The sequence below is a fragment of the Callospermophilus lateralis genome, chromosome 5, assembly GCF_048772815.1.
Source record: "Callospermophilus lateralis isolate mCalLat2 chromosome 5, mCalLat2.hap1, whole genome shotgun sequence".
In the NCBI taxonomy this organism is placed as follows: Eukaryota; Metazoa; Chordata; class Mammalia; order Rodentia; family Sciuridae; genus Callospermophilus; species Callospermophilus lateralis.
The window spans coordinates 49,030,890-49,045,346 of record NC_135309.1 but is presented as its reverse complement, the minus strand read 5'-3'; the positions used below and the strand labels follow the sequence as shown (position 1 = coordinate 49,045,346).

At 34.1% G+C, this 14,457-nt stretch overlaps 1 protein-coding gene across 1 annotated transcript in view; it reads right to left on the bottom strand.

Moving 5' to 3' along the window:
* Ap3s1 (adaptor related protein complex 3 subunit sigma 1) overlaps nt 1-14,457 on the bottom strand; it is an 81,999-nt gene that overhangs the window by 53,051 nt on the left and 14,491 nt on the right. The window contains exon 2 of the mRNA XM_076856663.2: nt 2,890-2,981. Within this exon, the coding sequence (XP_076712778.1) occupies nt 2,890-2,981 (92 nt within the window). The remainder of the gene's footprint in view (nt 1-2,889; nt 2,982-14,457) is intronic.

Sequence of the window (14,457 nt, the reverse complement as noted above, 5' to 3'; positions counted from 1 at the left end):
TACTGACTAGCAGCCAGCCATGAAAAAACTTAGGGATGAGCATTCAAGCTAAGGTAACAACTAATAAAAAGGCCACTTCATCAAGAACAAAGAATGTATGTTTCTGAGAAGAGAAAAGAAGGCCAGTGGGCAAGAAAGGATTAGTGAACAGTGAGGTAAAAGAAGGAGGTAGAAATTAGATCACAGGACATTTTTAAGTGCTTACTAGATTTAACTCCATAGGTCACAGTAAATTACACAGCTTAAGACTGATTATCAACTAGGAAAAAAAAAAAAAGAATGACATTTCTTAAGTTTTAGGTTTTCAACCAAGATCTCCTCCAAAAATACATTGTTTTGAAATACAAACGTCAGTTTAGTTATATCATAGTTAAGTTTACAATAAAACACTCAACTCCTCAAAAACCTCTTAACAAATTTAAAAAAAAATCAAGACAAAATGTAATCAAAGCTAACTGAAAATTCAAATAGAATACAGGAAAACAGCATGTGTTTAGTAACATTAAACTTATGAGTTTTGTAGAAATCACTTCCCTAAGTACATGTTTCCTGTGTTCTCTAATAGCAAAGGGAAAATGACCTTTGAAAATAGTTAAGAATTCCTTCTATGCTAGACAAGATATTTAGAAGTCTACTTTAAAAATTCTGAGATTATATTTATGATTATAGCCACAACTGTTGCCTGAAGGAACAAAAAAGAACACAAACAACAGGCTTCATTTCTTTTAGAATAAGTAGTGTAGTGATTTTCTAAAATTTTTCTTTTGCTTTGCTTTGAAAGAGGTCCAAGTTTCCGAAGATTCGTAGTTGCTAAATGGCCATGAATCTTATTAAAAGAAACCAAAATTAATAATATAGTAAGTACATATTTTGCTTTTAAAACCATAATTTCATCTCTATAGTACAATACTTATAGGAATGCTCTGTGAATGCAAATAAAACACAAAATTTTAGAAATATTTGTAGTCCAAGTTGCCTCATTTTAGGAGATAAACTGAGGTCCAAGAATATGAGCAAGCTGATTGAGGAAATTATCTTGTCAGTCATGAAACTAGGACTAAGCTAGATGTGTACAGCTTTGTCTCGGTTATAGTATCTGCTTTCTACTCCTATGAGAAATTAAGAGGCTGAGATGAGAGCAAATTATAATAATAGCAAAAACTACAAAATCCTACAAAAGTTTATGAGAATAACTACAAATAAAATTTAAATATGGAAGCAGGTACATTTTATCTCCATCATTAAATCAGAAATTTCAAGTTAGCAGTAAAATTTAACAAATTGTAAGTATGCATTATATATTTAGGTGTGGCATGATATAAACTTTTTAGAAATGCAGGCAAACTTTCTACATGATAAAAGTAACTTTTGGTCAGATAAGAATGAATTCCATTACCCCAACTACTTTTTCACAGTATGAATCATATATACTAAGATAAAAGTCTAGGTTTTGCCTAATCAATCTGTGAATATTCATACTGAGACTAAGCCACCATTTAGTTTGAATTCTCAACCAAGAAATGTTTTTGTTGTTTTGTTTTTTGATACCAGGGCTTAAACCCAGGGATACTTAAACATTATGCCATATCCCCAGTACTTTATATTTTTTAATTCTAATATAGGGTCTCCCTAAATTGCTTAGGGCCTCACTAAGTTGCCCTAAGTTGCCCTAAGCAACTTAGTGGAGGGCTGGCTTTGAACTTGCGATCTACAGCAACCTCATATATGTTAATGGCTATAGAGTACTTCTTAGGGAGAACATTAATAAAAATTTGGAGTAAGTCAGGTATAGTGGTTTGGAGGAACGTTTGAACCTGAGGAAGGAAGATCCAAGTTTCAGGGTAGCTTGGACAACCTAGCAAGATCCTCACTAAGGGCCGGCTTTGAACTTGCGATCCTCCTGTCTCAGCCTCCTGAGCCACGGGGAAGAAATGAATTATTAAGTATATTAATTACATAAATAGGAGGAGAAATATTTATAAAAACAGTAATGAGCAAACTATTTCCATAGTATCTATTAATTTAAAAGAATTTATAATACTTGAAAAGCTAATTACAAGTAATTTTTATTTATTCATTTTAAAAATAGAGAAGTCAGCTGAATTCTACTTTATACTATAGGTATGTAGACAGACACATAGATTTATTTGAAACACAAACTTTAGTCTTTTTTATAATATGAGAATAAAGGATAAAACTAATTTTTTTTTTTTTTTTTTTTTTTTTTTTTTGGTATTGGGAACATCTGATCCCAGGGGTTTGTGCATGCTAGGAAAGCACTGTAGCACTGTGTTCCACTCTATCCCTATTATTTTTATTTTAAGACAGGATCTTGCTAGGTTGTCCAAGCTACCCTGAAACTTGGATTCTCCCACCTCAGGTTCCAATGTTCCACCAAGCCACTGTACCTGACTTACTCCAAATTTTTATTAATGTTCACCCTAAGAAATACTCTATAGCCATTAAAATATATGAGGCTGCTCTAGATTTGTTAATATAAAAAGTTTTTTAAAGTATTAAGCAATAATAAGCAACATGCCAATAAGCATGTTTGCTGGTATAAAAGTATAATTTTTTGGTAAATGCAAAATGAATTTTCTAGGATATATTTAAAACTGGGAAGGACTAAGATTGGGAGAGGGAGGCTCAATTAACATTTTATTCTTTCCTATAATGTTTCAATTTTTACCATAAAAAATAAAATTTATGTAAAATGTCCTTACAAAATTTTTTACAACTCAAAAGATTCTTTAAATTAGACTTATAACTAATATAGGTAGTAATCAATTATCTAAACCAAATGATAAAAATGAGGAATCTTTTCCCATAAATAGTATATATTCAATTACATAGTTAAAAAATTAGAAACACTATAAATGCTTTACTTACAATCCTCCTTCTAGGAAATTACAAACATTTTCATCTCTTTTAGATACCAAATGGAAAGTCTCCCGGATGATTTGCTGTTGTGTATCTTCACTCTGAGAAAGAATAAGTCATATACATTAGGATTGAGTTTATAGGTTTAACAAAATCTTCAGAATTTTTTTTTTAAGAGAGAAGGGGAGAGAGAGAGAGAGAGAGAGAGAGAGAGAGAGAGAATTTTTTTCAATATTTATCCTTTAGTTTTCAGCAGACACAACACCCTTGTTTGTATGTGGTGCTGAGGATCGAACCCGGGCCGCACGCATGCCAGGCGAGCATGCTACTGCTTGAGCCACATCCCCAGCCCTCTTCAGAATTTTTAAAACTAAAATACAGCAATATTGGAGTGAGAATTCCATCTAAGAAAAGTCCTTGGAAAAATGACTTGAGTTATACTTTACAGAAGCAAAACCCAACTTTTTTTGATGAAAAAAGAAAAACAAAAAACTACCAGTATAGTAAAAATAGCTTATTTCTAAATTTCAAAAACAAGAATAACAAATAAATTAGAAATACTAGTCAAAGCAAAACTAGATATCAACTAGCCAAAGCCCACTGTTTTACAAATGAGTAAAATGAAGAAGTAAACAGAGATGTTAGAATTAATCCATGTAGCCAATCTATATTTGAATGAAAAAATTAATGCAGAAGTTTGGAGATAGACTGAGGTAAGAGTTCCTCCACTTTACTTATCTTTATATAACCATAAGCTAAAACCAAGAATTGGTTAATTAAATATTTATTAAACTCAACCAAGTAATTCACATTCCAGTTTTAAAAAAAAATCAGCTTCCCAATACTTCGAGAACTGAGCAAAATTACCTCAACATGCATCATAGTACAAAAAAAGTGTAACACTATGTACAAAAAGAGCATAAAAATATGACAATATCCAATGTTGAGAAAGATGTGGAGGCAAACTCTCATCCCACATATATTAAAATAATGAGTATAATCACTTAGGAAGTTTTATTTAGAAGCATTTATTTTTGCTCCTCGATACTATTCTACACCATATGAAACCCCTGGTTTTGAAAGTCACAAACACTTAAATATTGGTAATTACATATATCTAACAAATTCTTTTTTATTGTTTTTTTAATATATTGACAGTGGAATGCATTACAATTCTTATTACACATATAGAGCACAATTTTTCATATCTCTGGTTGTACATAAAGTATATTCACACCAATTTGTGTCTTCATACATGTACTTTGGATAATGATGTTCATCACATTCCACCATCATTTCTAACCCCCTGTCTCCTCCCTTCTCCCACCCCACTGCCTTATCTAGAGTTCATCTATTCCTCCCATGCTCCCCCTCCCTACCCAACAAAGAATCAGTCTCCTTATATCAAATAAAACATTTGGCATTTGTTTTCCTGGGATTGGTTAACTTCACTTAGCATTATATTCGCCAGTGCCATCTATTTACCTGGAAATGCCATGATTTCATTCTTTTTCATTGCTGAGTAATATTCCATTGTGTATATATACCACATTTTTTTTTATCCATTCATCTACTGAAGGGCATCTAGGTTGATTCCACAGTTTAGCTATTGTGAATTGTTCTGCTATAAAGATTGATGTGGCTGTGTCCCGGCAATATGCTGTTTTTAAATCCTTTGGGTATAGACCAAGGAGAGGGATAGCTGGGTCGAATGGTAGTTCCATTCCCAGTTTTCCAAGGAATGTCTATACTGCTTTCTATATTGGCTGCACGAATTTGCAGTCCCACCAGCAATGTATGAGTGTGCCTTTTCCCCCACATCCTTGCTAACACTTATTGTTGTTTGTCTTCATAACAACTGCCATTCGAATTGGAGTGAGATGAAATTTTAGAGTAGTTTTGATTTGCATTTCTCTAATTGCTAGAGATGAGAACATTTTTTCATATATTTGTTGATGGATTGTATATCCTCTTCTGAGAAGTGTCTGTTCGGGTCCTTCGCTCCTTTATTGATTGGGTTACTTGTTTTTTTGGTGGTTAGCTTTTTGAGTTCTTTATATACACTAGAGATGAGTGCTCCGATGTATGAGGGGTAAAAATTTGCTCCCAAGATGTAGGCTCTCTATTCACTTTATGGATTGTTTCTTTTGCTGAGAAGAAACTTTTTAGTTTGAGTCCACCCCATTTATTGATACTTGATTTTAAGTCTCGCACTATAGGAGTATTATTAAGGAAGTTGGGGCCTAATCTGACATGATGAAGATTAAGCCTACTTTTTGCTGATGATATGATTCTACACTTAGAAGACCCAAAAAGTTCCATCAGAAAACTTCTACAACTAGTAAATGAATTCAGCAAAGTAGCAGGATATAAAATCAACACCCATAAATCAAAGACATTTCTGCACATCAGTGACAAATCCTCTGACAGGGAAATGAGGAAAGTTTCCACATTTACAATAACCTAAAAAAAAAAACAAAACAAAAAAACAAACAAACAAACAAAAACCTTGGGAATCAAAACAACAAAAGAAAGAAATCAAAGAAGACCTTAAAAGATGGAAAGATCTACCTTGCTCTTGGATAGGCAGAATTAATATTATCAAAATGACCATGTTTCCAAAAGCACTATGCAGATTTAAGGCAATTCTGATCAAAATCCCAATGGCATTCCTCATAGACGTAGAAAAAGCAATCATGAAATTCATCTGGAAAAATAAGAGACCCAGAATAGCTAAAGCAATCCTTAGCAGAAAGAGTGAAACAGGTGGCTTCACTATACCAGACCTTAAACTATACTATAGAGCAATAGTAACAAAAACAGCATGGTATTGGCACCAACTAGACTGATAGACCAATGAAACAGAAGAGAGGACAGACAAAGGTGCTAAAAACATGCTTTACAAAAAAGCTAGCCTCTTCAACAAATGGTGCTGGGAAAACTGGTAATCCATATACAACAAAATGAAATTAAACCTCTCTCACCATGCACAAAACTCTAATAAATTCTTAACCCATGCACCAGGAGATACATAGACTATTAATAAAAGCAATGTTTGTAACAACAACAAAAAAAGCTGAAAACAATTCAAACGTCCACCATTTGCAGAACAGATAAATAATGACATAATAAGATCTTAAAATTATATCCTTATATATGAATGATTCTTAAAAACTTAATATGGTAAAGAAAGTTTTAGCTTAATTCTCCATGACAAAATACCACAGACTGGATGGCTTATATAACAATATTCATATTCCTACAAGATTCAGGAAGCTATCAGTCTAAGACCAAGGTGCCAGCATGGTCATTTGTAGAGAAGTGCTCTTCTGCTATCCTATAATTGACCACTTTCTCACTGTGTCCTCACATAGCAAGGAGAATAGAAAAAGAAAGCTCTCCAGTACTTCTTCTTATAAGGGAACTAATGCCACAAAGAGGGTCCCACATCATGATCTCAGTTAATCTAATCATTTACAGAAAAGTCCATTTCTGACTACCATTACACCAGGGTTGGAACTCCAACATTGTGGGTAGATACAATTTAGTCTACAGCAGAACAGAAAAGCAAATACCAGAACAATAAACCATCCCACTAATATAAAATTCAAAATTAAGCAAAACTAAACAATATGTTATTTTAAAAATATACATAGACTATAGGTGATAAAAACAAATTATAAAGTAAAATCAAAGGAATGAGTAACACATATTAAAGGATTAGTTTCACAAAAATTATATTCTCCAACCACATTTTAAATAGGTGAAAAAAATCAAACTACTTTCCAGATAAACCAAAGGAAGAAGTAAAACTATCTCTTTTAAGAGATAATAAGATTTTATCCCCCCAAAGCTGTATAGATTAAAAAGAAAAAACTGACAGAGCTAGTAAGCAAATTCAGCAAGTGAAAAGATACAAAATAAACACACAAGAAACCATTAGCAATAAAACCTAAAAAAAAATTAAAAAGCAAATCCCATTCATATTCGTGATACTGTCCAAGAAAATCCAATAAAAATAAAAACAATACTCAGGAAAACATTTAATCAAAGATGTACAAGATTTGTACACTGAAAACTAGAAAACAATGCTGAAAGATACCCATTCATTTTATAAGACTAACTTAACACTCATACCAAATTAGACAATGAGAAATGAATCCTAGTACAATCTCATTTTCAAACATAAACAGAATTTATTTTTAAGGGATTTAAGTATTTTATTAAAATAGCAAATAGCAACAACATTCCTTTTTGATCATTTCAAATATATACTATTGCTCTAGCATGTGTGAGGGCCCTGGGCTTAATCCTCAGCTCCACATAAAGATAAATAAATAAAATAAAAAATAATTTTTTTAATATACTATTGGACTGGGATTGTAGCTCAGTGGCACAGCACTTGTCTAGCACTAGGTTCCATTCCTCAGTACCACATAAAAATAAATAAAATAAAGGTACTGTGTTCATCTACTTAAAAAAATATATACTATTGAGATACACACATTTAAGTATAGGAAATAAAGTAAGAGCCACAGTTTCTGAATCTTGTTAAATCAGATGTAATAGGATAAATTGATATTCAGGTTTCAATAACATAGAAGAACACATCATTGCTGAGTTATCAACCGTCAAGGCAAAATGAAATAAAAAGTAAAGCATGATGTCTATCATGAACATACACTAGTTTTATGTACAGTTTGAGCTATATTTGTCTCCCATCCTCTGTAACCCCTAATAGGGTATTTCAGTAGACTTTCTTTAGCATTCTAGAGAATGAAGTCTCTTCTACTTATTGTCTTCCTTCAGTAATTCCAGGTTATTATGGGCAGTGAATCTGCATTTACTAACTTCTGTATACTTAAAGCTGATGAAGCATTCCAGTAAACAAAGCATGGTTCACCTTCAGTAATACACAATGATCCAACAACATCCCCAGTGGAAATCAAGGATAGACAGATATTCCCATGTTCATTTGTCAAAAGAAAACTTTTTTGAGATCAATCGCTGGCCACCATTGACCGCCCACCGTTTGCCTGGTGCCTTTTGCCTGCCCATCACCCATTGCCCAATGTCCACCTGCTGATAGCCGGACAACTGCCTGCAGACCACCTGCAGTTCACCCACTGCCTGCTGCCCACTGCTGCCTGAAAATCCATTATCAGGGTACTCGCAGGTTTGGTTATATGTGGCTGCCGCCAGGGCCTGGGATGAGAGTTGAGGGCCAAGTGACCTGCAGGTTTGCTTCTGCCACTGCAATCATATCAGGGTGCAGCAGCCTCTGTCTGGGGACACTAGTTAGGGCCTGGAGATATAATGTCGGGGTACTTAGAGGTCTGGTTTCACATGAGGTCTTTCTGCTGGGTGTGCTAGTGGCCGCCATCTAGCTGCCTCTTGGCAGTGTTGTACCTTTGTGTAAGCACATCCCTGGTGGCTTCTCTCCGAGCTGAAACAGCATTGAGATCTTGGGAGTGCAATAAGTAAGAGCCTGGGGAATCTGGAGCCCAGATCAAAAAACCTGGGCCTGGAAAACCTGTGCAAAGCCAGAGACCAAGGGCAGTTCCCTGGGCAGAGAACAGGTTGGAGAAACTGGGCTCTCTCCAGCTCAGTGAGTCCTGAAGTGCGGGGACAGAAGAGGCCAGCTATAATAGGTGGAAAGACTGGAAAAGGGTGTGAGGGCATCTTGCTATTGGCTCACCCAGCCAATCGTCCAGCACCCACTGGACTAGAGCTATCATCAAACTTCAGACAACCCCACCTTATCAGCAGAGATAGGAAACGGAGAAAATTTTTGAAAGCCAATGAAAGCAATCGATGAATTTTCCATAGAGACCACCCCCACATCTCTACCACCTTGAAATCCAAATATTTTTCTTGCATAAATTTATTGAGGAATGGGATGTCTGAATATTATATTACAGTTTTATTTTGTATTCTTATATTTTTGCTTTTTTTTATCTGTATATATTTTTTATCTCACTTATCTGTCTCCCTGGATTCTCTTTCTCATTTCTCTCATGCTAACAGCCAACCTCTATTAATTCCTCCCTTGCTCTTTCTATAATTTTTTAACTCTATCTTCTGTCCTTGTTCCTCATAAACATCACATCCTATACTACTTCTGTTCCTTTTCTTTTCATCATTATAAACCCTTTTAGCAAACTTATCGTCAATATTGTAGACAATAATTGAACACATCATCTCTGTTTATTGTGACAAAACTGTAGATGCCTTAATAGGAGCTATGTGGTTTAAGATTGTATATTATTTGCATTGGGTGCTGTTAATACTGATCTCCCACTTAAAGATGAGGTACTGGAAGCATTCAGGGACACTATAAAACTACAGGGTAGAAACTGTAGGGCCTTAGATCCATACCATTAATGGGAAGACACACAAACAACATGACAAAACAAGGGAACAAAGTGCCTCAAACAAATTAACATGTTCCAACAATAAAACCCATAGACAACACAGTAGAATAAATGTCAGAAAAGGAGTTTAGAAGGTACATAGTTAAACTGATCTTTGAAATAAAGGATGGTATGAGAGAAAAAATACAGGAAGTGAAAGATCACTTCAATAAAGAGGCAGAGATTATACAAAGAAAAATTTTTATTTTTATATTCTCAGCAAACAATGAACCAAATTAAAAACTCAATGGAAAGTGTCACCAACAGACTAGACTACTTGGAAGATAGAACCTCAGGCGATAAAGACAAAATACACATTCTTGAAAATAAAGTTGAGCATATAGAAAAGATGGTAAGAAACCATGAGGAGAACTTCCAAGAAATAAGGGATAACATGAAAAGAGCAACTTCAAGATTTATCAGAACAGACGAAGGCAAGGAGAAGGAAAATCAACTACAAGAGTTATAGGACTCAAAATGTACAAAATTACAGCAGACTCATATCTAGGCACATTATAATGAAAATGACTACCATGCAGAAAGGACAGAATTTTAGAGACCACAGAGAAAAAAAAAATCAAATTACATATAGGGGGAAACCAATTCAGAGTTCAGCTGATTTCTCAACCCAGACCCTCAACACCAGGAGGTCTTAGAATAATATATATCAAACATTGAAAGAAAATGGATACCAGTGGGAATTTAATATCCAGCAAAACTAAGTTTCAGGTTTGAAGATGAAATAAAAACTTTCTATGATAAACAAAAGTAAAAGGAATTCACAATTAGAAAGCCTACACTACAGAATATTCTCAGCAAATAATCCCTGAGGAGTAAATGAAAAAAAACAATGAAACCAGCAAAGGGAGGAATTACACTAAAGGAAAAGTCAATCAAAGGAAAAAACAGTCAAATTAAAACCAAAATAAACCAAAATGACCAGGAATACAAATCATATTTCAATAATAACCCTGAATGTTGATGTCTTAAACCCATCAATCAAAAGGCACAGACTGGCAGACTGGATTAAATTTTAAAAAACCCAACAATATGCTGTCTTCAAGAGACTCACCTCACAGGAAAAGACATCCACAGACTAAAGGTAAAAGGTTGAAAAAAATAATATTACTCACATGGACAGTGTAAACAAGTGGGGGTTTCCATCCTCATATCAGATAAAGTTAGTCAAAATGGATAAAGAAGGACATTTCATATGTTTAAGGGAATTATACATCAAGAAGACATAACAATCGTAAATATTTATGCCCAAACAATGGAGCATCTATATACATCAAACAAACCCTTCTTAATTTCAAGAATCAAATAGACCACAATATAACAATACTTGATGACTTTAACAGACCTATCTCACCCCTGTTAGATCTTCCATTCAAAACCAAACAAAGAAAACTATAGGACTAAATAATGCAATCAATGGTTTAGACTTAATGGACATACATAATTTCATCCATCAATGATCAAATACACTTTCTTCTCAGGAGCACATGGATCCTTCTCTAAAATAGACCATATCTTATGCCACAAAACAACTCTTAGCAAATACAAAAAATCGGAAATACTACCCTGTATTCTGTGAGACCATAAAGCAATGAAACTAGAAATCAATGATAAAAAAGAAAAAAATAGAAGCTATTCCAACAGCTGGAGACTAAATAACATGCTATTGAATGACAAATGGATAGCAGAAGAAACAAAACAGTACTTAGAGCTAAATGGGAACACCAATACAACATATCAAAATCTTTGGGACCTATGAAAGCAATGTTAAGAGGAAAGTTCATTACATTGAGCTCATTCATTTTTAGAAAGTCAATGAATAAATGACCTGACAATACATCTCAAAGCCCTAGAAAAAGAATAAAAAATCAACACCCAAAGTAGTAGAAAACAGGAAATAATTAAAATTGGCATGAAATTGAAACAAAAGAAACAATTCAAAAAATTGGCACACAAAAAAGTTGGGGTTTTTTTTGAAAAAAAATAAATAAAATAGAGAAACCCTTAGCTACACTAATGAAGAGAAAAAGAGAGAAAACTCAAATTATTAAAATTCATGAAGAAAAATGAAACATCACAATGGACACTACTGAAATACAGAAAATACTTAGAAACTATTTTGAAAATTTACACTCCAATAGAAAATCTCAAAGACACAAACGAATTTCTAGAGACCTGATCTACCCAAACTGAATCAGGAGGACATACACAATTTAAACGGATCAATTTCAAGCAATGATATAGAAGATGCCATCAGAAGTTTACCAACCAAGAAAAGCCCAGGACCAGATAGATTCTCAGCCAAGTTCTACAAGACCTTCAAAGAAGAATTAACACCAGTACTCCTCAAATTATTCCATGATATAAAAAAGAAGGGAACCTTTCCAAACTCATTCTATGAGGCAAGTATCACCCTGATACCAAAACCAGACAAAGACACATCAAGGAAAGAAAACCTCAGACCAATATCCCTGATGAACATAGATGAGAAAATTCTCAATAAAATTCTGGCAAATTGCATTCAAAAACACATTAAAAAGATGATGCACCATAATCAATGGGGTTCATATCACAGGGATACAAGGTTGGTTCAACATATGGAAATCAATAAATGTAATTTATCACATCAATAGACTTAAAGACAAGAATCATATGATCATCTCAATAGATGCACAAAAAAGCATTTGACAAAAAATATAGCACCTCTTTATGTTCCAAACACTAGAAAAACTAGAGATAGTAGAAACTTATCTCAACATAGTAAAATCTATCTAGGTGCTAAGCCCACAGCCAACATCATTCTAAATGGAGAAAAATTAAAAGCATCCCCCTAAAAACTGTTTAAGACCGTGATGCTCTTTTTCACCACTTCTATTCAACATTGTCCTTAAAACGCTAGCCAGAGCAATCAGACAGACCAAAGAAATTAAAGGGATATGAACAGGAAGAGAAGAATTCAAAAATATCAATATTCCCAGAGGGCATGATTCTATATTTAGAAGATCTAAAAAATTCCACCAGAAAACTTCTAGAACTAATAAATGAGTTCAGCAAAGTAGCAGAATATAAAATCAATACCCATTAAATTAAATGCATTTCTATACTTCAGCAATGAATCCACAGTAAGAGAAATTAGGAAACCCACCCTATTCACAAAACTCAAAAAATTTTTTAAAAAATTGGGCATCAACTTAACAAAAGAGATGAAAGATCTCTACAATGAACACTACAGAATACCAAAGAGAGAAAATGAAGAAGACCTTAGTTCAGAAAGATTTCCCATGCTCTTGGATAGGCAAAATTAATACTGTCAAAATGGCCACACTTCCTAAAGCTCTATGCAGATTCAATGTGATTCCAATTAAAATCCCAATGTCATTCCTTATAGAAATAGAAAAAGCAATCATGAAATTCATTTGGAAAAATAAGATACCCAGAATAGCCAAAGCAATCCTTGCAAGAAAAGTGAACCAGGAGGCATCACAATACCAGATCTTAAACTATACTATAGAGCAGTAGTAACAAAAACAGTATGGTATTGACACCAAAACAGACAGGTAGACCAATGGTACAGAAGAGAGAACTCAGAGGCTAACCCACAAAATTACAATTATCTTATATTAGACAAAGGTGCCAAAAACATACATTGGAGAAACATAGCCTCTTCAACAAATGGTGCTGGGAAAATTGGAATCCATATATAGCAAACTGAAATTAAACCTTTATCTCTCACCCTGCACAAAAATCATCTCAAAGTGGATGGCACTAGAACAGAGACCCTGCACATAACAAGAAGAAAAAGTAGGCCCAAATCTTCATGTCAGCTTAGGACTGGCTTCCTCAACAAGACTCCTAAAATACAAGAAGTAAAATCAAAAATTAATAAATGGGATGAATTCAAACTAAAAAGCTTCTTCTCAGCAAAGGAAACAATAACATGAAAAGACAGCCGACAGAATGGAGAAAATCTTTACCACATGAATATCATATACAGCACTAATCTCCAGTATATATAAAGAACTAAAAAAACTTAACCCCAATAAAATAAAATAACCCAATCAATAAATGGGCTAAGGAAATGAACAGACACTTCTCAGAAGAAATATAATCAATCAACGAACATAAAAAATTCATCATTTACAGAAATGCAAATCAAAGCTACTCAAGGATTTCATCTCAATCCAGTCGGAATGGCAATTATCAAGAATACAAGCAATAATAAGTGTTGGCGAGAACATGAGGGAAAAGGAACACTCATGCATTGCTTGTGGAACTGCAAACTGGTGCAGCCACTCTGGAAAGCAGTATGGAGATTCCTCAGAAAATCTGGAATGAAATCACCATTTGACCCAGTTATTCCACTCCTCAGTTTATACCCGAAGGACTTAAAATCAGCATACTTCAGTGACACAGCTATATCAATGTGTATAGCAGCTCAATTCACAATAGCTAAACTATGGAACCAACCTAGATGTCCTTCAACAGAAGAATGGACAAAGACAATGTGGTACACAAAATGGAATATTACTCAGCATTAAAGAATGAAATTATGGCATTTGCAGGTAAATGGATGCAGCTGGAGAATATCACAGTAAGCAAAATAAGCCAAACCCCAAAAAACCAAAGGTTTAATGTTTTCTCTGATTAGCGGATGATGCAGATGTGGGCTGGGTAGGGAAAAATGAAGGAACTTTGGATTGTGCAGAGGGGAGTGAGGGGAGAGAAGGGAGTGTGGAAATGGGAAAGACGGTGGAATGAGATAGACATTATTATATGATTCCACTACCAGTGCGACTCTGCACCATGTACAGCCAGAGGAAGGAGAAGTTGTGCTCCATTTATGTACAAAGTGTCAAAATGCATTCTACTTTCATGTATAAATAATTAGAATGAATGAAAATGAAAGAAAAAAGAAACCTTTTCAACTCTATAGGTTATGAATTCATAGCATAAATTAGACAAAAGTATAAGAAAAGAGGGAAGACTATGGGGTACACAAAGCATATATTATTTTAAAGAGCTAAAACTGTCTATTGTAAGAAGAAAGTGAAATAAAGTAGTTGAAATATGTTAAACACTTTGTAAAAGTAAAGTTTTGCAAGTTCTAAATACAAGGTAGTTTGGGAGAAAAATTCAGTACAGTCCC